Genomic DNA, 26,128 nt, shown 5'->3' with positions numbered 1-26,128 from the left:
ACAAAGCGCTCCCTTTTGCTTGTAATGTAAGTACATACATGATACTTCCTAATAGCCCCCGTTTAGCCTATTCTGACAGAATGGTAACTACGGAACCCTACACTGAGCATGGCCCGACATGCTCTTGGCCAATTTTATTTTTTATTTTGTTCGACATTATAACAAAACAAATTCAATTGTTTTTTCTTGTACAGTGGGCTGTTGGAGGTTAAATTAGAAGTAGGGCTGAGTAGATACCAGGGATGTTGCGAATATCCGCATCCGCATCCGCATCCGCGGATGTCAAAAAATCGGCATCCGCAACATCCCTGGTAGATACCATCAGCCGCAAAAGTGCATGGCGAATTTATCAATGAATTCATTCATAATTTCTCATGATTATTAGTTTTGGTAATACAACGGAATACTTATAGGCCGTTTTTCTGTCTCTTTACATATATTAAGCCGTTTAAAATGAATTAGGTACTGATTAAAAAGTAATTTTACGCCAGTTGAATAGATACGTGCATAGCAATATTTAGTTTTACGCAATAGTAGTAAGTCAAGAGACAATGCTGAATCACAGGAGTCTTTTTTTCTATTTTTTGTGGTTAGAGATGCAATTTACATTTGACATCAGTGTTCACAAACAGCAAATAAAACATGCATAATTCAAAATCATGACAAATAATTTTATTTACCAACTAAACCTTCCTATTGTTACAACCAGTAGTTTGTCTTTTAATAAAATTTGTGTACCTACTTTAGAAATGAGACAGGTTAGCAAAGAACGCAAAAGTCCGCTGCTCGACGTCAACTTTATTAGTCACAAGTGTCATCAGTGTCATCACTCTTGTTAGAGCTAATTAAGTACTCTAAGAAGGTAGGTATAATGGCGAGTTCGTCTAAATCTTTTGTTCCTGCAGTAATTAAATAGCAAAGACGAAGACAGAAGATTAGATTCTTCACACGCATACTGCCGATAATGCTAAACAGAAAAACAATTAACTTTAACGAAAAATATTAACACTGAAATATTAAAACAACGAAAATATACTTACATTTCAAAAACTCGAATACCTTTTTTCTTCCAAATTTGTACGTTTTCGGATACTTCCCAAACCGAATCGTTAGAATTAATGTCTATTATAATAAAAACCTATGACTGTTAATTTTTCCAACCTCCCTTCACTAGCTCCGACTACGAATACTACGATGAGTTCCGTCCCCGGTTCTTTTCACTCTATTCGTAATCATTTCAGGGGTCGTGATTTTCAAATCATAAGCCCAACCGATCCGCGCAAAGAAATCTATAAAATGAGTTGAGAAATTTATATAATCATTTCCAAATTCAGAGGATCGGTAGTCAAATGGAAAGGCATGGTGGAAGTTGTGATATCCCTCCCCGGATGACATAAGTGACAAGGGTACAATTTTTGTAGCCGATATATTTTCGTCGTAGGGTTTATTGCCGAACGCGTGCGCGATGCTATTGAGACAAAACGTAGCATTGGCGCCGAGCATGACTATGACTAGATGGACGTGGTACGCGTTGGATATTGATTCGTTCCAGAAGTACATTGGTATCAGTGTCGGGAGTATGAACACCATCAAAGGGCTGAGGATAGAGTAGTATCTGGAACAAAAATAAAATCTAATTATTTTCGAGACTTGACTGATTCCAAGTCAACATACAATTAGCGTAAAATCTGTAATTTTTTGGAATCTATTGAAATGAAATAATCAGTCATGGAAATTAATAAAACAGGCAGATCAATACATTAACCTTAAGGAGCATACCGACTTAATATCAAATATATTATAGCGCTACTGTTTAAGTTGTTATAAATAAATAATAACAAATAAATAAATATTATTATGAGACAATCTTACTCAAATCGACAGAATCCAACAGTAAGTAAGCTCAATAAGGCTTGTGTTGTAAGTAGGTAATTGATGACGATATAACTAGACTTATATCGAACGGGATATGGACCGTGATTACCTTTTGTACATATATAGTAACAAGTAACCGTGAATCATTCAAAACTGTTGACGATAATATATAACTATTGACATAATGGATAGATATAGATAAATACATAGAAAACATCCATAACTCAGGAACAAATATCTTTGATAAATACCCAAATACCTTACCAGGATTCGAACCCGGGACCTCCTGCTTCGTAGGTGGGCGTTTTTTTAAGTTGTCCCCTACACTTTTTTTTTCAAATTTGGGATTATTTATGTTTATTCTACTCAGAATCACGAGCTCTTTCTATCCTAATAGGAGAAAAAAAGTGTCCCAAAATTTCCATACATTTTTCGATCTTTCCATTCCGCGACCGCCATACAAAGTCTATGAAAAATGGTGACGGAATGGAAATAAAAACCTTAGGACACTTTTTTTCTCCTATTAGATTAGAAAGAGCTCGTGATTCTGAGTAGAAATAACATAAAAAATCCCAAATTTGAAAAAAAAAGTGTAGGGGACAACTTAAAAAAAAAACGCCCTGGTAGAGTCACTACCGACTAGAAAATGCTACGAAGCCGATGTTACGTTGATGAATAATGTTGATGATATAATGTGTGACCTGACGTTCCACGGGTAATGGTACCTTATGGCGGTTGGCACTTACGCTATTATTAACAACGCTTCAATAGTCCAATACTAATGCGGTACTATATACGTGACGTAAGCGCCGACCGCAATAAGGTACCTTTTCCCGAGGAAAGTCACATGTTTCATGTGATTACTAGAGCCGTACCTATGTATAATGTCTCGTAGATACTTATAAAACACGTACGTAAGCATTTGGCGGAATACTCAAACTTACTTCTTCTGAAACCGTAATACCGGATTTTGCAGTAGATCCGAAATGTTTATTTCTTTTCCCTTTTCAAGGCATTCCGGGTGTCTCTTCACCATTAACCAGCCAATGTGTGAGAAAAATAGTCCTCTCACTGAGCTGTATGGGTCGGCATCAGTGTCGCAGTACTTGTGGTGCACTCTGTTCCAATCAATAATTATGTATCATATATTACGCTTGGTAAGTAGTAAATGGGTGGTCAGAGTCCACTGTAAATGTTGTATTAATTGTTATGTGAAAGAGCCCTTAAGGCCTGCTTACAGAATACATTTTGGAATTTAGGATACCAATATATCCCATATTTTTTTATTTTATAAAAACCTAAACAAAATTTAAACTTAATTTAATTTCTTTTTTTTTAAAGGGAACCTTCAAAAAACCAACCCACTGTAAAGCACAAAATATTTTTTATTACAGGACCCTATTACTAAGACTTCGCTGTCCGTCCGTCCGTCCGTCTGTCACCAGGCTGTATCTCATGAACCGCGATAGCTAGACGGTTGAAATTTTCACAATGATGTATCTCTGTTGCCGCTATAACAACAAATACTAAAAATAAAATAAAATAAATATTTAAGGAGGGCTTTTTTTGCGATTTTTTTGCTCTATTTTTAGGGTTCCGTACCCAAAGGGTAAAAACGGGACCCTATTACTAAGACTCCGCTGTCCGTCCATCCGTCCGTCCGTCCATCCGTCCATCCGTCCGTCCGTCCGTCTGTCCGTCCGTCTGTCACCAGGCTGTATCTCACGAACCGTGATCTAGCTATCACGGTTCGTGAGATTGACAGTTGAAATTTTCACAGATGATTTGTAGTGTATGTATTTCTGATGCCGCTATAACAACAAATACTAAAAACAGAATAAAATAAAGATTTAAGTGGGGCTCCCATACAACAAACGTGATTTTTGACCGAAGTTAAGGCTCCGTTAACGATTTTAGGGCCAAAATGTAAAATTGATAGATTTAGTCGTTGAAATTGTACTCCTTTTGTTACATAATATCTAAATAACAAGTATTGGTTTCTATTAACACGTCTTCTCATCTTGCCTTTTAATAATCAGGTCCCAAGCGTGCGTCACCGGAAATATATGACGAGAAGGGGCAGTTTTTAAAAATTCATCAAAAAATTATAGTTATAAATTATAAAAAATGATGTATAAGAACAGTTTCAGGAAATGTTGTAGATTGTTTAAGTATCAAAATTACGTTGAAATTAAGTCGATTTTCACGAAAAATGTTCACTTGTTTTGAAGTAATTTCTGGTGAAAATTGATTTCGTCTAACTTTCATTTACTCTTGTTTAATATCATATAACAAAAATGTAGTCTATGAAAGTTGGAGTACAGGATATGTGTAATACAAAATTACCATTTTTAGCAGTCCAAACTTTACGAAATTTACAAATAAGATCGACTAAATCAGTGCTTTACGCGCATTTACCTAAACGTCCATCAGAAAAAAAATCATTACTAATTTAGTGAGTCAGTTTTCAAAAAATGATCTGTACAAATGCAAGATAAGAAGACGTGCTAATAGATACCAGTACTTGTTGTTTCTATTATGTAACAAAAGGTGGACAATTTCATCGACTCAATCTATCAATTTTACATTTTTGCGACTAAAATCGATACCGGCCTCTTAAGCAACGTCGGGCGGGGTCAGTACTTGGATGGGTGACCGTTTTTTTGCTTGTGTTTTTGTTTGTTTTGCTCTATTTTTTGTTGATGGTGCGGAACCCTCCGTGCGCGAGTCCGACTCGCACTTGGCCGGTTTTTTTTGTTGATGGTGCGGAACCCTCCGTGCGCGAGTCCGACTCGCTCTTGGCCGGTTTTTATACTTACCCCACCCCTATCCTTGTCCAGTCCCTATCCCGTCGTAAAGCAAATTTCTGCCAAAATATAATCAATACCTAATAATAAACAAATTATATACCTGTGATCCCTAGCCCAGTTGATAACGGTGGTCTGGCCAGAGATGGTATGCATCAGCATCAATAAAATCTGCAGCGGCATCTTGGCCTTATAGGCGCGGTGGGACCACAGCCGGTGCACGCCCGCTGAGATACCATAACTTCCGGCTATAAAGGTCAAAATGTCTGAAAATAGACAAATCATAATACAGTATTTGGTTGCTGACTTGTAATAATAATAGGCCTCTTCATCTATGTAAGATGTTTTAAGCAGCATCCTGGTGACGACACTTGCGTTCGTGGCTGTATAGTCCTATGCGAGAGAGGATACCGCGTCCACACACGCGGCAGGTGTATGCTCCCCCAGGTGGGCGGGTTGGAGGCCTGCTCATGGCGTCTCATGCCTTTCTCTTCTAAACAGGTAAACCAGGCATCGTCGTGCTTGGATTGACCATCATGAATAGCACGACGCTACACGGGTGGGTCTTCGGCCATTTTCTGCCATTGGGTGCTAGGAGAGGTTGCTGACTTGTACATATTCAGAAAATGGTAGAAGAGCCACTTTGTCTTCGGACTCTTCGGCAGAAATTGTCAAAGGGAACCCAGAAGGTAAACAAAAATACTGTACAATACCCGACACCACAAAGGCTTCAAGTTTTAATAGGTACGTACTGAATACTACAGTGGCCCATTTAGCGGAAGTGAACAGCAAGTACACTCCGTACAGTGCTGCAATGTGCAAGTATGCGAGGACTAGTACCATATGGTACAATATAGTGTATTCACGTTTCACTGCCTTCGGCTTTAGCGGTTCCTGTATTTCCTCGTCTGCTTGTAGAAAATCCTCGTCTTTCAAATTAGGTGCCATTTCTGTAATTTGAAGACTTCTGTAAGAAGGATCGATATTTAGTTACTATTACTATAGTAGTGGCTAATAGCAGTAATAGCAAACACCCTAATGGACATTATAGACGTGGTCCCAATAATGAGACGTACCTATGTCACAAATTCTGTAAAATAAGTATTTAATTTAGTTTTTAAACACTTTACAACAAACAACACCAAAACGTTTTACCATAAACAAGAGTCATAGAACTGCTTTTAGTTTCACGTTACGTTTCATTAATTTTCGTTATTTTTAAAATACATTGGCACCATACTGGTGATTAGTGGAGAAAAAACATAGGTTTAATTTCTTAATTATTACCTATTTTATTTATTTAGAACACATAAAGTCATACATGATACATAAGTAACATGTTAATTATGGATGATGTTGAAACCGATTGCAGTATCTTTCATTATACATGCCGAAAACGTAAAAGACGAATGGGACATTAAATGTCCGTGAAATATACATAAGTGTGTCCAAATTTCATACGGAATAGACCCTATGACGGAATTAGCCACATTGAACATATCTATGTCGTTATAAACAAATATTATCACAAATCGACGTTGATCCACGTTAAGATCAGTTAGGCTTGAGTTGTGCACTTGTGAGAGTTGTGAGTACTAAACGACGATATATGTTATGCATACTCGTATGTATCAAATTAAATAGTTATTTACCTAGGAATCATCCATAACTTAGGAACAATCGTAAATATACATAAATGCCCTTACCGTGGTTCAAGCTCGGGATCTCCGGCGTCGTACGTAAGGCCACTACCGATTAGGGTAGGACGTCACATGTGTGTATTTTTACACAACTTTGTTAGCACTAAATATATGCAATTTTATTAAATATCGTAACAGGTGCTTGTCTAACAATGACCCTGACTATTTGGAAAATAGTATATATATACTAATTTACCTGACAAGAAAACACTGGTCAAGTACAAGTTCAATTGACTCACGCGCGGTTGTAACCTTCCACTACCTAACTTACTTACTTACCATAATATAAACCCCCCTTTTAATCTACCCCTGAAATATGGCCAAGTAATTTAGTCGTGATCGTCTAGTCTAGCGTTAGGACCCCTCGAAGTGAACCGCGGTACCCTAGGTTCTTTAATGAGTATCAGCTAAATTTTGGACTCTGATTTTATTTACAATTACCTGGACTTTGGGAAAAATATATTATGAAATTGGAAGCACATTTATTATGATGTTAACGAGTAACTTACTAGAATAATTTATTAAAATACAGAAATAGTACTGAAAGTTACCAGAATTTATTATTGTAATGTAAATGTTGTTATATTTTACTTCAAATAATGTTATTTAGGTAAATGCAGCATATATGATAATATGAATATAAAAGAAATATATTTGGTAAAATGAGTTTAAAAATGGGGTTGGTAAAAGCCTGCTACAATCTATTAAGCCTCCGGGATAACATATGAGTAGCACTCCTGGGGTAAGCCCATTTACACCCTAGCATTTAATATTATTATCTACCAGCTTCTATTCGAAATATGCTACCCATACGCTCGATGCAGGATTGGGGGCTCCTAGTCCAATCAGCAAGGTCAATTGGAACTCCTACCCTACCTCTTTAGCCAGACGGGCTATGACCAACACTTCGGAACCTATGCGTACCTAGATGGCTATGGAAAGAAGTGTCAAAGTATCCATCAGTCATCAAAATTACTATTCTTTTTTATTTCAAAAACTAGGGATGCGAATCCCATTTCCATTCCCCAGCAACTAAAATATAGACTGTATTTCTAGTTTTTTAGAAGTATGAACGAAGTACTAAGTTTATTTGTTAAAAATATACTATATTTTATGAGACTGAAATATCAAGATGAGCATTATTTCACTCAAAATATCCTTTGGATTACTCTTGCCTGCCAAAGGTTCCCTAAAACAGCTAGACGTCGATTTTCTATCTCCGAATAGACTGTGTTCCTAATCCCAACTTGATATTTAAGATTTAATTGTGTAAATACCTTAGAAACATGATTGTAATACTCAGTACCTCGTCTTTACACCAGAAAACCAGAATTTCATAAATAAAAATAGAGATAAGATTTTACATTAATTATTTTCCCCAAATAAATTAAAATATTGGAAGATTTAAGCAACTGAAACCCTATACCCATTTACGCACAATTTTAGTATAGCGAGACCGTAGTTGAAGTTCTTTAAAAGGAGAAATATATCAATTTTACAGACCAAGACTAAAATGAACCCTAAATTCCGAATAATTGTGTGTGAATTTACCCTAAACCTACCCTTTGTCCCTACTCTAGTATAACCAAAGCACAGTTCGTACTTACCATCGACCTGGTACTTTGGAATATACGCAAGTGTATCCCTACTAAGAAACTGTAAGAGTTCGGCGAGCGATTCCGAGAATGCAACCTAACAGCTCGTGGGCTTGTCTCCCCCCATGGCGGGTTGCACAGAGGCAGGGTGGCAACATGGGTAAGACAGGTCCCTATTATGTATATAAGTGGTATAAATAAATATATTTAATATACGAAGCCTCCAAATACTGTAGATTTCAAATGGGCCCAGATTACTCCGGATGGTGCGCATGTGACACCCCCACTATTCATCTAACAGCTGGACATTGGAGAGCTAAGGAGGGAGACGTTTTTCACCTTCTATGTTGGTAAAAAGAAGGCGCCAAGATAACCCTCATCTTGGAACAAAAAGACTCCTAGACAGCTCACATTTAACACCGCAAGGGGTGAGCGGTCCAGCCGGACAAACAGTCAGTCCAAACAATGATCTGGTTTTAAAATATATAGCAAAAGACCCCATAGTAAAACACTAAAATAACTAGGTTCTATTTTATGAACCAAACTACTCACAAAATCAACGAACTAAACACAGAAATGAAATTTCCTTAGACACCTTTATCTAAGTTCAGTTTTATGACGATATCGTCTCCATAAAACCAAACACAGACACGCCTTCCAAGCCCCTGTTATGCAACGATATTGTCCCTGCATAACGTGACGGCACTCAGAAAACCACAGTGTAGAAAACTTCACTATAACTACACAAAGCAGCAAAGAATCCCCGCAATAGCCTGAGTTCAGTTTTACGACGACATTGTCCCCGCAAAACTAAACACAGACACGCTTTCCAAGTCCCTGCTATGCAACGATATTGTCCCTGCATAACGTGGTGGCACTTAGAAAAACACTGCGTAGGAAACTTCACTATATTTAAATCCCGTACACGGTAACAAAGAATCTCCACAAAAGTCTAAGATCAGCTTTACGACGATATTGTCCCCGTAAAACCAAACACAGACACCATTTCCACGCTTAAATTCACCAGGATAATTCCAAGCGAAAACAAACATAGTAACAGTAGTAGAGGAACCTTGCTTACCGAATATTAAACGCCCGAGAACCAGAGTCACTGCTAGTCCGATGGTTGAAGAATGAAAGCATCGCTCGCAGCGCGCACCCGCCTTTTATACCCCTTACTGGCGACCTATTAGCGACGCAACGGCGACCTATTGGCGACAGGCGACGTACTGGCGACAGGCGACGTACTGGCGACATATTGGCGACAGGCGACGCAACGGCGACCCATTGGCGACAGGCGACGTACTGGCGACATATTGGCGACAGGCGACGTACTGGCGACCTATTGACGACAGGCGACTCAACGGCGACCCATTGGCGACAGGCGACGTACTGGCGACATAACGGCGACATAACGGCGACATAACGGCGACATAACGGCGACATAACGGCGACATAACGGCGACATAACGGCGACATACCAGCGACATAACGGCGACATGTGACTTACTGGTGATTTTACGATACACTGGCGACCTATTGGCGACAAGCGACATAACGGCGACATACTGGCGACAGGCGACGTAACGGCGACCTATTGGCGACAGGCGACGTACTGGCGACATATTGGCGACAGGCGACTCAACGGCGACCCATTGGCGACAGGCGACGTACTGGCGACATATTGGCGACAGGCGACGTACTGGCGACCTATTGACGACAGGCGACTCAACGGCGACCCATTGGCGACAGGCGACGTACTGGCGACCCATTGGCGACAGGCGACGTACTGGCGACATATTGGCGACAGGCGACGTACTGGCGACATAACGGCGACATAACGGCGACATAACGGCGACATAACGGCGACATAACGGCGACATAACGGCGACATACTGGCGACACAACGGCGACATAATGGCGACATACCGGCGACATAACGGCGACTTAATGGCGACATAATGGCGACACAATGGCGACATACTGGCGACATAACGGCGACATATTGGCGACACAACGGCGACATAATGGCGACATAATGGCGCCATAACGGCGACATAACGGCGACATAATGAGACAAACATTAATCAGAAAGTACCAGGATACCATGACTGAGGAAGAGGTCATTTGCCCCGTACCTATTAGCGATATGCAACCGACGACCAGTGATTTATCAAGACAAATGTTTACCAAAAGTACCAGGCTACCATAACCGAGGAAGAGGTCAAAAGTCGTAAAGTTCGATGCTACCAAGATCTATCCCTTTCACGCTTGCGTCTTAGAGAAAGACGGAGATATTCTCAATGACGTCTACGCACACATTCACAGGCAATAATCGGGTAGTCAGTTTGAGTAGACTAAATTATAATAAAAGGGAACGCTTTATGGCCCCTCTACACGCACGAACCTGCAAGCATTATTTTCCTTTGGGATATTTTTAGTCTCTTTCCGAAAAACACTCCTGTGTGGAAGTATTTTACGTTCACCAGTAGCAAACATACTCAAAACATAGCGGGAAGTTTAAAATCTTAGGCGTTTTGGACTGTTTGTATTAACTCTGTACTAGGAGTTCAGACTTCAATACGACCGAACGTCACGCTGTCAATGTCACTGTCATTCTAATGCCAAAAGTTCACATATTTGGGTTAGTTTCAACTTGTGATAGTTATTTTACGCAAGTTATTAATCTAAATAGCAAAAAATTTATAGTGGGTTATATATTTAATGAAACCACAAGTGGTGAAATACGAAACGTGCACTTCAAGTTGTAATTGTTACATTATTCATTGGAATCATGCATGAAATACGCGACTGAAAGGGATTTTAGTATTCAAGGTATTTCTTTCTAGTTTGTGTGTTTTGTAATGAACAAATTAGGTTAATACTAGGTATGTAATAGGCATACGACCAGTCACATCCGCCCCCGATTTAAGTGTTTTATGAATTACAACAGTAATTTGTAAAAAACTTCAATCTACTCTAGATTAGTCGGATATATCCCTCCCTTTTCTAAACGTGTAGTGTGTGTCTCAATACTGAGTGACCGCTAGTGACTTAGCTTTGAAATCAGTCCATCAGAACTCTGTCAATGAACCATGACAGCCCTTTCCCCAGTCACTTCGCTCCGCCAAAGATAACCAGATTGTGGGTCTGGCAGGTTACTAGTTAACCCGTTCTTGCTAGCTCAACCCGGCAGCACGGGTATTACTCCTGTCTCTACCTTTAGCGCCGTACACTTCCGTAGAAGAGCATCTGATGAGACAGCAAAAACTTCCATGCAAAACGAAGAGACCTTTAATTTTTATAAGTACGGAGCTTTCAATCTCCATTGCCAGAATTCAAACCAAACTTCGTTGCCTTATCACCCCCAGCCACGTTTTCTTGGCGTATGTCTCGTATTTGAATAAAATACACCGACCTTTAAGTTTGTTTGGGTGTGTTTTTTTTTATAGAAAACAAACTTAAAATTGACACAAGTACCTCAACATGATACGATAAACATATAAAATCAAAGAATCATTAATCCAAATTAGAAAAAAAAATTGACAATAATTATAAGTCATACCACCAATAAAACAACATAAAAGTGTGAATACATTAAATAATTAAATAATTATAACCTCTTGAAAAGAGCCTCGCCCTTTCTGGACGCTCACGGCTCATCAGAATATGTCGAATGCCGATATATCTCATCCAAGACGAGTGAGTGGTTTCGTGAAAGTTTTATTACCTTGTGGAGTACTAGCCATAAAAATCTACCCTGTAAATGGGTTAATCCATTGGATTTTAACCTACTGATAAGATTTTTCCTGGCTAGTTGTGTTTCCCCTTCCCACCCCTGATTGATCCCCTGAAAATACCGACAAATCTAGTTTGATTACACTCTAGCCTATGTCTATCTGCATCAATCCATTTTTTTCCAATAAAAGTACATACGTCCACTAGGCATCCATCATCTCATAATCATACATCCCTCTCATAACTCCACATGAACTAATAATTATAAGCACTCAACGCATTCCTCCTCAGTTACACTTTCACACGATTGAAACAGACAGCCAAGGCGTTGTCATGTAATCAAAATGAAATAATAGAAATCAAGGCTATAGTTACATATGTACTTGAAACAAAAACAATACCGTCCTATCCAAATAAAAGCCCATTATTTCTAGTTTTAGATGGTTTAAAAAAAAAAAGTCCATTATATTTATAGTCTGATATGATAAAAAAACTTGGCACTCATCCAGAGCCTACCCTATTTTTAATTTTTCTTGTTATTTATTAAACATGATCTATTTTGGGGAAGAAAAGAAACATTAAGATAATTAGCCGCAGGCGGCAGAGAAAACGACCCATCTGCGTATAATTTTAAGTGCTAAGTGAAAATAAATAAGGATAGAGAATAATGATCTGCACAGGCGTCTGCAGAGTGGAAGGTTTGGGTGAACAAAATAACGACCTCAGATGGTCTCGATCCTTAGTCATGAGGATTCGAGAAAATAACAAGCGAATACTACTGCTGACTGTACATACAATTAATGGAATTAATTTTGAGACGCGCTATTATATTTCACTGTCAAGCCCAGATAATTTATATGGCTGTTTGCAACGCGCAAATATTTCTTTAAAATCGCCGAACCAGTAACCGTGTACCGGCTGATTGTCATACGATTCCGACCTAAGCACTTTAACACTGGGTAACTTTGTTACAAGGCTTTGTTCGCCTCTTATAAAAAAAAAATACCCGAACAAAACTAGAATGAGTTTCGTACATTTAAAGACAAAAATATATATCGACTCTACGTGTACTTGTACATTGCCTTTATACGATTAGCCCATTGGGCAGTCAAAATATTTCAAAACGTGTTTACGAATAAACAAAAACACCAGCCCCGCTAGGAATACATAGTTATAAAACTTGAAAATGCGCGCCTCGCAGAGTCAAGACCCAGCCCGATCAATTCCTCGGCCCCGCAATTCCCAAATAGAAAACCCCATCGAAATCGCTAGAGCCGTTTCCGAGATCCCTGAAACATACAAACACACATGAACTGCTCGTTTAAAGGTATAAAATAAAGTTCGAAGCAAGATAGCCCCAAGTTAAAATTTATCGGAAATTATTTCCCAGTACAACACTGAACATTTATAACGTTTGTAACGTTGATTATGATGATGATTCATAAATACTAGTAAACTACAATACATGCAACTAAACATACTCAAAAAACGATTTGTTTCTATAAACTTTTAGGTAGATACCTATTTTAATGCATTTTTTTACCTAAGGTCATTGACCTGTCGCACTTACGTTGACATCAAATAACTATACCTACAAACATACAAGAATGTTATACCTTCATATTAAATGGGGTTTTAAGCTACAAAACATTCACTTTGTTTGATCTTAGCTACCTCATATTAAAATATAATAAAAAAAAGTGTTAAAAACATAAATTTCCCATTGAGTGTTCAAAAGCTTATGTATAGGTATCTCTTCTTGACCTGTATCTTCTATCCCGAAAATCGTGTCTTGTAAGTTCTCTGCAATCTTTAGGTCGGTTGCCACAGAAAAAGTAATATTTGTTTTTTGGTTACACTAGCAGCTTGAAGACTGGACGGTGTCTTCTCCTCTAAATCGACGGCACAACGATCTTGTCGAGATTATCCGGTTACCAGCAAACAACATGACTAAAATATCCAAGAATTCCGAAGTTTTTAGTATGCACTGACTCACTGTAACACTAAAGAATTTTCCCGCCTTAAACACGCGGTATCTCACTCTATTTGAATATAGTTAGTTTCGTTTTTCACCTCACTCGAACTGGTTTTAACGCTTATAACACGCAATAAAACACGCAACATAACCCGAAATAACGCTATTAAACATCTAGGTATCTTGTGAACTAAGTAGGTACCTAGGTGCTCCTTAACCACTGAGTACTGACTGTAATTTTATTCATAACATAACTACAGTTTGTTTTATGACACTACCAATCAAAAATAATTTGTATAGATAATAAAAATACCACGATAGACCATGTAACTAAAATGAATGAAAATAAAATGAAGCTCCAAAATGATCCAAAATACAGCAAAATATCTAATAAAATAAAACCCAGTTCACAAAAAAAAATTGAAACATATTCACTTATGCGAGATTCGAACTCGGTTCTAAAGCGTTTATTCTCCATACATTCGTCCGACAGGGAGACCGCTAGGCTATCGGAGTGTTAACAGACTATACAAATTTAGCTATGGGTTTCAAAGAAACACGTTTTCTTATTTTGATTTATTTTTCAAGTAAATTAAGCGCATAATTACTAACAAAAAGATTTTTATTTATAAAAGAAACAAAATGGAACGCAAACAATTAAATGGTAAATACGAACACTTTGTACCTACAAACCACACAACCAAATCACACGGAATTCTTTAAAAACCCGCTATTGAACGAGAAAAAAGCATGTGTTTAATATTTTGGAACGTTCGAAGGATTGGAATTAGAATGCAAATCATTATTATAAATATCTTATGTAATGCGAACAGGAGATCTAGAGATTATTTCATATACGATCGTAACCTACAATTGTTCCTGGTCTAATTGTCAAAATATTTGTACTTACGTGTTATTTCTTGACTATTTTCACCGCTGTACGTATGTACACTGCACTAAAGCACGTAAAATAACCACTTTAATGTAAATTTGCCACATGAACCTACGTGAATTTAATTCTTTGTTTACAAAATGGACTCGTACACTGCGTGTCTTGCGTTTGCAAAATAAACTCCTTTTTTCACTCAAATACGCGTTTCCACTCACCAAGAACCTTCACTGAGTAAGCATCTACTTCTATTTTTGTTCAAAACACTGTATATTCCATTGTAATACTGCCTAATAACATATTTCTGTCCAAAACAAAGTTGACCCGTTTACAAGACCGACATGTTTTATTTTAACACGATTTGACCAGACATTATGGCCGTAATTTGTTAACACGCACTTAACCTAAACTTTACAGCTATCCGTATTTATCTTACATAAAGATTTTCATTAAAAGCAAGCCAGTCTTATTTTTCCATTCCTTAAAAACAAAAACAACCTCCATCTTTACAATAACTTTTGACAACTGACAATAATTCTAGAGGCAACATTCTAAGTATAGCTTGTCAAACCACGATTGTCTGTAGCAATGGCGGCAAATCCAAAAATGTATGAGTAAAACCCGGCCTTTCAGAAGTAAAACTTGAATCCCGCGCGTTCCGCTAAATTGTATTTTATTTTATTGATTTTTAGAACCTATCCCTTTTATATTATTAGCAATATAAACGAACAATTATCAACTAGAAATAAGTTAGTAGTATTTAGTCTTGTTTGCACTTATTGTATCTATGTCCGCCATAGATGGTAGAACCCTACAGATGTGCTATACGTGGACATTCAAAAGAGACAAAACATTCGCAACGCGTCACTATGATTGGTCCTAACACACTACCGCACCGCACCGCGACCTCGGCCTCCGAACTCATACTCAACTCAATAATAATGTTAACGGAATCTGTCAAAATTGAAACTAAATAAATCTAGGTTTTCGGAGAATTTCTAGACTACTAACGGCATCTATATTACATAGCTAAAAATATCAGAAAGAAGAAAGAAAGAAATCAAACTGTAATTTGACAACAGACGGAATCAGTACTTGATTTTATGACAACGGTTGGAATTTTCTGCTTAAAAATTAATCCGTATTTATCTGTGTTTATAAAGTAATGATTGGCAGTCTATTTATTTATTTATTCCTATGCTAAACGAAATCGATCGTGTATACACACTTTTACAATGGACCGCATACACAATGTGACGAAATGATAACACACGCTGTAACGCACCCGACAATACACCAAACCAACAACACAATATGGTCGTGTTCATTTGTTTACCTGTGATTGAATTTAAATAAATAAAAAACAGCAAAGATTTTGTTGTTTTAATATGTATTTTATATTAATAGACACATTTTACAACTAGAAAATCAGAATATTTGATGAAATCGGAATGATACGGAACGTTCGAAGGCATTTGTCTATAGTAACTTTAGTGTCTGTCAATTTTCTAAGTTCCGTTGTATTTCGTACCTTTTTTTCTGTGTTTTCTCTTCAAAACTTTTAAAGAAGACGCTTTAGAAGTTTACGATGGCTAAATTAAATCGCTAAACTAATTTTAAGAACAAAACTATAACGCAAAGAATGTCTCCTAAAGTTTTATATGTTTTCAATCAATGGCGGAATTTGACAAGCGTACCACAAAACAAATGAAATGGAAAAACAAAATTATCGAATGAACATGTGTTCTCTACTTGTCTCATCAACTCGACGATGTATCTCGTGTTAACAAATGAATTTACAATCTAAAACAAAGGCTATTTAACGTGTCTAACCTTCGTCAAAGTGAATGAATAAGTTTGAAGATCGCTTCTGCAAACAAGGTAAGATTATGTTTTAGTTTCCTTCTTTAAACGACTCACTGCTATTGAAGCCCTGTAATTATACATAGATAGTTAACGGAAAGTTATTTCGGTCGCAATTTGGTCTATTGATTATTGTATCTACTTTTCTGACCGATCCTATCTGTCACCGACTAGCATTTTTAAGGGTTTCCTAGATTGTTATGATTCTACTTATAATGCTTATGACTAATGTGAGTTGCACTAGTTTTACTCTTTGTACAGCAACAACCATATTTCTGTTTGAAAAACTGAACGAGATCAAAGTAATACCCGGTATTTAAAAAATGACGTGTTGATATTTGTTTCATGCTGTCTAACATATTATTAGGTCTTCACTACACTATTCATATTGCAATAATACTTATAAACTACGATTGCCTTTTCAGTAAGCTGACAACTACTGAAATGATTCCCGGTGTCCGATATAACATAACCTGTTACCGAAGAACAAGAAGTTGAAATTATGCTGTGTGAACTACCCTTGCAGGTTTTGAAGACCCTTTCCTAACCCTTTAGTAAGTAGAACGACTGTTACCATAGAAATACAATTAGAGTTTGTTCTTACTGTACTTGGAATTTGAAAAATGTTGTTGTTCTAGAAGAATGATACTCTCATTTTTTTTGACCTAAAATACTAGCTTCTTGAATTTGGAAGTGCAATATATTATAAAAATTGTAATTATGTAATAACGCCAGCTAAAAATAAACAAGATTTCTTGCGTGTTGATAACATTTGTTAAAAAAAAAATATTTTCTCTTGAAAATGATCCCGCTGTCATTCGGTAAATTTGATACAATATGTAGGCATAACTTTAGACCAGTCATAAATATTCCTCTTATTGCAATAAACCTTACAAGATGATTTAATTTTTCAGTGACCAAAAACAACTCTGATGGCTTGCTTGATACCTAGTCGTCAATGAGCGACTGAGCGGAGCAAATTTCCGTTGATGCCTCCATGGGCTGTTCTGTATGTTTCGCCAATTCCCTAGTAAGTATAACTACTGTGCCACTAGACAGCAATTATTTAGACTAAATCCCACTTAGAAAATAAATATATTTAATTTTTTTTTTCAATTGTTCTTCAAAAATCTCTGAATTATTTATTATTTTCCAATTTTTTTTTTACTGTGAAGACCCTACTTGCAGTAGATAATTAACACTTTTGATGAGGCATAAAAATACACCTTACTTTAGCTAACATTTTCACACTTTCAATTCCAGTGTTTTCCCGGTGAACTACCCGTGCCACAGTGTCAACACTGCCTTCACTGTACATCTACTGACTGCTCCCATTTATGAAAGGTATTTGATCTTATTATATAAATACAAAACTTACTATAAGCTAAATAACTCATGGCTTATGTCTGTCACTAATATTTTAAAGAGAGTTCTCGATGAAAGAGCGGGGATATGAAAACTGTATTCTGCTTTTCATTATTCTAATTCTGTTGACTTAGTAAACATAAAACTACCTTATTGGTGGCCTAACTTTATGGAAATGTGCCCTGTATGAGCAATGATTCTCAAACTTTTTGGATTTTGGAAAACTTAAGTAACTAATGCCTAGTTTACTCGGTGAAGCCTAACATTTCCATGGGTGTATTACTTGATTACTTACTTACTTGGCCGGCATGAAGACCTAATGACCTAAAATGAGCCTTGGCCTCCAACACAAGAGCACGCCAGTTTGCATGGATGCATTGATATACATTGTTATTACAAATCCAGACTGGTTTTATTGAAGTACCCTCGTATTTCAGTATACTGCACATGTATTAAAAATAATAATGCGCCCCCGCGACTGGATGACTTAAGAATAATGTTGACATATTGCCCAGCTAAAACTGACTCTAAGGAAAAGAAAACAGCTACTTATTCTACTTTATTTTAACTAAAATTCCTAATACTTGTCTATGTTATTTCAGACTAACAAGGGCCCTGCCGCTACTGATACTTCAAGACGCCTGTTCGACGGCTTTGTCTCTAGACTTTTGCTGCAACCATGGCTGTGCCTGTTGTCTACACAGAACACTACCGAAAAAATGAAATACCATGATTTTCCTTCATGTTAGGTACTAAGAACGCTAACTTAACCTTCTGTACACTATTATTTGATAGTAATCAGAACATGATAGCAAAGTGCCGTCAGCAGAATAGTATACTGTAATCCTAAGCCAAGCTATGATAACATGGTACCACTTTGTACTACAAAAATGCTTATGTATGCACACTGTTCGCCCAGGTGCTTAACTCGTTACAAATTCTAATCGATTTTCATGAAATTGATTGAGTAGTTAGTCATTATCAAATGACTGAGGTACACAAGACAGCTCGCAGGAGCCCTTGTAAGTAACGCTAAAACAATGAAACAGTAATTATACATATTTCAGTGCTATTCTTATTCTTGACAGACATTGTGACATTTTTAGGGTCCCGTACCGTAGAGTATGTAGGTAAATGTTCAAATACAATGTATGTTCTACTAATCCTCTAGTAATAATAATTGTTGTTTGAGTTGAGGGCAGTGAATGAATGGTCGTGGAGATCCTTGGGGAAGGCCTTAGTCCAGTATTGGAAGTCTTTCGGATGAGATGAATAATGATACTATTACTGTTTTCTTAAACTAAATGTCCTAACAGGTGTGATAGATAACTATTTGTCAGGCGTATCCACTGGAATCCTTGTTCGTACATACATACATGTTTGTGTGTACACAAATACTAACTAGGCTCAGTCCTAGCATGTGTGGTTGTCACTTAGACCCACGCTGTGAGTAGCTACTTATTGTTTATGATATAGAAGGCAAAAGAACAGGCAATTTACCCGGTAGTGAATGATTACTGTTTCAAAACCAGAGAGTTGTAAATGCGTTGCTGGCTTTTAAGATGGGACGCCCCCTGTTCCTTAGTATTTCCAGAAATTCTACGTGAAATGAACCAATTTACGCCCCCATGATTTCTCAACTTAAGTATATCTTCTTACACAACTAGATATCTTATCTAACCACATTCTAGATTAACTTAGGTAGCCTTATGTCTAGATTATTGGCAACAGCCTCTTAGCCCAATCTATAGCAACCCTGCCTATGAATATTGCCAGACAAAGGCATCTACCCGCGCGTTATGGTTGACATACATATGTACATACTTATCCATCCAAATTTGCACTGCGCCGCCTAGTACCAGGAGTACAAGCACTGCCTAGCCCGAGGCCAGGTTGATATGTGAAAGATTGTCCTGACCGATATATTTATTTATTTATTTCATTAATGATACTGGCGATAAAACTAATTTCTTAACGAATCTATGACGCAATGGGAAATGTCTGATTGTATTCACTTAAAATAACCGTTGTAAGTGCTAAAATTATACTACATGGCTTTAATTTTGTTACTTTATTTTTCAGATATCAATGACGCAAGAAGATGGACTTAAAATTGATTTTTTCTGATGGTAATCATCCTAACTCATGAATATAAAAAGGAATCCCTACCAACGGCAAGAATGATGAATGAAAATAATAAAACTTTTTTATTTTTATTAAACAGTAACTCTTAAGGATTTATTTATTTTATTTTTCAATGCGTAGTGACTATTGAATAATAAAGATTGCTTCATGACTTTTATTTATACCACAATAAAAGCAGAGTCCAAAATTAAGTGTACCCACTCCAATTCACGGTCAGCAAAATGTGCCGTAAAGGCTACTTTTACATACATATATCCTGAAAAACCATAGTAACCCAGGTAAACTACATCCTGCGTCACCGGCTTACCAAAATGTAACCTTCCACTACCTAACTTACTTACTTACCATAATATAAACCCCCCTTTTAATCTACCCCTGAAATATGGCCAAGTAATTTAGTCGTGATCGTCTAGTCTAGCGTTAGGACCCCTCGAAGTGAACCGCGGTACCCTAGGTTCTTTAATGAGTATCAGCTAAATTTTGGACTCTGATTTTATTTACAATTACCTGGACTTTGGGAAAAATATATTATGAAATTGGAAGCACATTTATTATGATGTTAACGAGTAACTTACTAGAATAATTTATTAAAATACAGAAATAGTACTGAAAGTTACCAGAATTTATTATTGTAATGTAAATGTTGTTATATTTTACTTCAAATAATGTTATTTAGGTAAATGCAGCATATATGATAATATGAATATAAAAGAAATATATTTGGTAAAATGAGTTTAAAAATGGGGTTGGTAAAAGCCTGCTACAATCTATTAAGCCTCCGGGATAACATATGAGTAGCACTCCTGGGGTAAGCCCATTTACACCCTAGCATTTAATATTATTATCTACCAGCTTCTATTCGAAATATGCTACCCATACGCTCGATGCAGGATTGGGGGCTCCTAGTCCAATCAGCAAGGTCAATTGGAACTCCTACCCTACCTCTTTAGCCAGACGGGCTATGACCAACACTTCGGAACCTATGCGTACCTAGATGGCTATGGAAAGAAGTGTCAAAGTATCCATCAGTCATCAAAATTACTATTCTTTTTTATTTCAAAAACTAGGGATGCGAATCCCATTTCCATTCCCCAGCAACTAAAATATAGACTGTATTTCTAGTTTTTTAGAAGTATGAACGAAGTACTAAGTTTATTTGTTAAAAATATACTATATTTTATGAGACTGAAATATCAAGATGAGCATTATTTCACTCAAAATATCCTTTGGATTACTCTTGCCTGCCAAAGGTTCCCTAAAACAGCTAGACGTCGATTTTCTATCTCCGAATAGACTGTGTTCCTAATCCCAACTTGATATTTAAGATTTAATTGTGTAAATACCTTAGAAACATGATTGTAATACTCAGTACCTCGTCTTTACACCAGAAAACCAGAATTTCATAAATAAAAATAGAGATAAGATTTTACATTAATTATTTTCCCCAAATAAATTAAAATATTGGAAGATTTAAGCAACTGAAACCCTATACCCATTTACGCACAATTTTAGTATAGCGAGACCGTAGTTGAAGTTCTTTAAAAGGAGAAATATATCAATTTTACAGACCAAGACTAAAATGAACCCTAAATTCCGAATAATTGTGTGTGAATTTACCCTAAACCTACCCTTTGTCCCTACTCTAGTATAACCAAAGCACAGTTCGTACTTACCATCGACCTGGTACTTTGGAATATACGCAAGTGTATCCCTACTAAGAAACTGTAAGAGTTCGGCGAGCGATTCCGAGAATGCAACCTAACAGCTCGTGGGCTTGTCTCCCCCCATGGCGGGTTGCACAGAGGCAGGGTGGCAACATGGGTAAGACAGGTCCCTATTATGTATATAAGTGGTATAAATAAATATATTTAATATACGAAGCCTCCAAATACTGTAGATTTCAAATGGGCCCAGATTACTCCGGATGGTGCGCATGTGACACCCCCACTATTCATCTAACAGCTGGACATTGGAGAGCTAAGGAGGGAGACGTTTTTCACCTTCTATGTTGGTAAAAAGAAGGCGCCAAGATAACCCTCATCTTGGAACAAAAAGACTCCTAGACAGCTCACATTTAACACCGCAAGGGGTGAGCGGTCCAGCCGGACAAACAGTCAGTCCAAACAATGATCTGGTTTTAAAATATATAGCAAAAGACCCCATAGTAAAACACTAAAATAACTAGGTTCTATTTTATGAACCAAACTACTCACAAAATCAACGAACTAAACACAGAAATGAAATTTCCTTAGACACCTTTATCTAAGTTCAGTTTTATGACGATATCGTCTCCATAAAACCAAACACAGACACGCCTTCCAAGCCCCTGTTATGCAACGATATTGTCCCTGCATAACGTGATGGCACTCAGAAAACCACAGTGTAGAAAACTTCACTATAACTACACAAAGCAGCAAAGAATCCCCGCAATAGCCTGAGTTCAGTTTTACGACGACATTGTCCCCGCAAAACTAAACACAGACACGCTTTCCAAGTCCCTGCTATGCAACGATATTGTCCCTGCATAACGTGGTGGCACTTAGAAAAACACTGCGTAGGAAACTTCACTATATTTAAATCCCGTACACGGTAACAAAGAATCTCCACAAAAGTCTAAGATCAGCTTTACGACGATATTGTCCCCGTAAAACCAAACACAGACACCATTTCCACGCTTAAATTCACCAGGATAATTCCAAGCGAAAACAAACATAGTAACAGTAGTAGAGGAACCTTGCTTACCGAATATTAAACGCCCGAGAACCAGAGTCACTGCTAGTCCGATGGTTGAAGAATGAAAGCATCGCTCGCAGCGCGCACCCGCCTTTTATACCCCTTACTGGCGACCTATTAGCGACGCAACGGCGACCTATTGGCGACAGGCGACGTACTGGCGACAGGCGACGTACTGGCGACATATTGGCGACAGGCGACGCAACGGCGACCCATTGGCGACAGGCGACGTACTGGCGACATATTGGCGACAGGCGACGTACTGGCGACCTATTGACGACAGGCGACTCAACGGCGACCCATTGGCGACAGGCGACGTACTGGCGACATAACGGCGACATAACGGCGACATAACGGCGACATAACGGCGACATAACGGCGACATAACGGCGACATAACGGCGACATAACGGCGACATAACGGCGACATAACGGCGACATACCAGCGACATAACGGCGACATGTGACTTACTGGTGATTTTACGATACACTGGCGACCTATTGGCGACAAGCGACATAACGGCGACATACTGGCGACAGGCGACGTAACGGCGACCTATTGGCGACAGGCGACGTACTGGCGACATATTGGCGACAGGCGACTCAACGGCGACCCATTGGCGACAGGCGACGTACTGGCGACATATTGGCGACAGGCGACGTACTGGCGACCTATTGACGACAGGCGACTCAACGGCGACCCATTGGCGACAGGCGACGTACTGGCGACCCATTGGCGACAGGCGACGTACTGGCGACATATTGGCGACAGGCGACGTACTGGCGACATAACGGCGACATAACGGCGACATAACGGCGACATAACGGCGACATACTGGCGACACAACGGCGACATAATGGCGACATACCGGCGACATAACGGCGACTTAATGGCGACATAATGGCGACACAATGGCGACATACTGGCGACATAACGGCGACATATTGGCGACACAACGGCGACATAATGGCGACATAATGGCGCCATAACGGCGACATAACGGCGACATAATGAGACAAACATTAATCAGAAAGTACCAGGATACCATGACTGAGGAAGAGGTCATTTGCCCCGTACCTATTAGCGATATGCAACCGACGACCAGTGATTTATCAAGACAAATGTTTACCAAAAGTACCAGGCTACCATAACCGAGGAAGAGGTCAAAAGTCGTAAAGTTCGATGCTACCAAGATCTATCCCTTTCACGCTTGCGTCTTAGAGAAAGACGGAGATATTCTCAATGACGTCTACGCACACATTCACAGGCAATAATCGGGTAGTCAGTTTGAGTAGACTAAATTATAATAAAAGGGAACGCTTTATGGCCCCTCTACACGCACGAACCTGCAAGCATTATTTTCCTTTGGGATATTTTTAGTCTCTTTCCGAAAAACACTCCTGTGTGGAAGTATTTTACGTTCACCAGTAGCAAACATACTCAAAACATAGCGGGAAGTTTAAAATCTTAGGCGTTTTGGACTGTTTGTATTAACTCTGTACTAGGAGTTCAGACTTCAATACGACCGAACGTCACGCTGTCAATGTCACTGTCATTCTAATGCCAAAAGTTCACATATTTGGGTTAGTTTCAACTTGTGATAGTTATTTTACGCAAGTTATTAATCTAAATAGCAAAAAATTTATAGTGGGTTATATATTTAATGAAACCACAAGTGGTGAAATACGAAACGTGCACTTCAAGTTGTAATTGTTACATTATTCATTGGAATCATGCATGAAATACGCGACTGAAAGGGATTTTAGTATTCAAGGTATTTCTTTCTAGTTTGTGTGTTTTGTAATGAACAAATTAGGTTAATACTAGGTATGTAATAGGCATACGACCAGTCACACGGTTCCATGTGGTTCCGTACAAACTTTAAATTTTCTCTTGCAACTATAACTTCGAATCATACTTCCCTCGCTCCCCCATCCCTATTATCCCATTAAATATGAATCAAAGGGGATTAACGAAAAATTATAGTTTTTATTATATTGAATTTTTACACGTTTTTATAAGAATGCATAAAAAATCACACGGAAACTAGCCAAAGTCAAAGATTAAAAATGTAAAAAAAAAATATATTGACTTGGCGTTTTAAAAGTATGAATATAATGATTTTGTCCCACAATTATATGAAAATGCCCAAACATAACTTGATTTGAGCAGGAAAAAATATAGCATGGATTGGACCTGGGGAGCAGACCCTTCCCCTTCCCGTTTTTGGGGGATACGCATGGGGTACGCACGGTACGATCTCGTGGATACCGGGCCAAATCAGCTTTGTTTGAATTTGGGAACAATCGTGCCAAGCGGCAACGCCTGAGATAAAAGCGCATATTCACTGCACTCACATAGCCTACGAATTCAAAATTATAAATTTTGAAAAGCTAAATCTCGGACACTATTAGATCTATAGAGACAATGCTAGTCTTGTATTGTAGCAAATTTAGTCTACTTTAAAAACGTCTTGAGAAGGTACTATCAAAAACTTTCGTCCTTTAGGGTTATAAGTTACAATCACCGAAATCTAAAAAAAATCGCGATATTTTAGATTTTTGACAAAGTTGCGTCCGGCGCTCGATGTCACAAACTTGGATTATTCATTGGGTCAACATCATAAACAAGTCTACAAAAATCAGAACTACAGGGTTTGACGCAAAAGCTAAATGTATAAAGTTACTACTGTATTAATTGTCTGCTTCCTTTGAAACTTTTCGGCTCTAGTATTTATCAATGTTTCATTTTGACAAAGCAAAGTCAAGGATTCTCCACTTGACTGAAATGTTGTACTCCCACTCGTGTTGGGCATTATCCAGGACAACATTTTTTTGCGTCTCGAATAGACTTGTTTATAACTATTCCAAATTTCAATTTGATAGCTTAAATAGTTCCCGAGATATTTAGCGATGTGACGGACAGACAGACAGTCGGCCAATGAGACCAGCGTTCTTTTTTACCTTTTTTTGGCACGGAACCCTAAGAGGCTCTTATCTCTTGTACCTATAAGTAATTCCCACTAACGTGTGAATTATATAGGTGCATAGGTTTTAGCAACGATAGATAAACTTGGTTTGGTTGAAAAAAAAAAATGCGTATATGAATAGGTATCACTATTTTAGTTGTTTTTCAACTAGTCTCAAGGTTACGAGTATATTACGATTCAGACTGCACCGGCGCGGCGTTACTGTCGCAGCTTTGCTGTGCAGCATTACTGCCGACAACATTGCTTCTGTAGAAAATGTCAATTATCCAGGAAATCATCGATTTTGCTGTTGCTGTTGCATCGACATTGAACGCGGCAAATGTTTTAAAATCAATATCGGCGTCCTTATAAATTAATTTTTTTTCTGTATATAATGCCGACAGTACCTAACGCTGCACATAATTTGTAAACAATTTGTAAAAGTTACATTCAGATGGCTCCTGCAGCAGCTTTG

General features: G+C 38.0%; 1 protein-coding gene across 1 annotated transcript; it reads right to left on the bottom strand.

Moving 5' to 3' along the window:
* Positions 1 to 1,170: 1,170 nt before the first annotated feature.
* Positions 1,171 to 5,630, bottom strand: LOC134653637 (acyl-CoA Delta(11) desaturase-like). Its single transcript, XM_063509032.1, has 4 exons — positions 5,435 to 5,630; positions 4,786 to 4,948; positions 2,820 to 2,993; positions 1,171 to 1,615 (listed from the first exon to the last, which is right to left on the bottom strand). Exons 1-4 carry the CDS (start codon positions 5,628 to 5,630, stop codon positions 1,171 to 1,173), a joined length of 978 nt encoding a protein of 325 aa, XP_063365102.1.
* Positions 5,631 to 26,128: the final 20,498 nt, after the last annotated feature.

Source organism: Cydia amplana, chromosome 13, assembly GCF_948474715.1.
Source record: "Cydia amplana chromosome 13, ilCydAmpl1.1, whole genome shotgun sequence".
Taxonomy (NCBI): Eukaryota; Metazoa; Arthropoda; class Insecta; order Lepidoptera; family Tortricidae; genus Cydia; species Cydia amplana.
The sequence above is the reverse complement of the archived record's forward strand: the minus strand, read 5'-3'. Positions and strand labels throughout refer to the sequence as shown.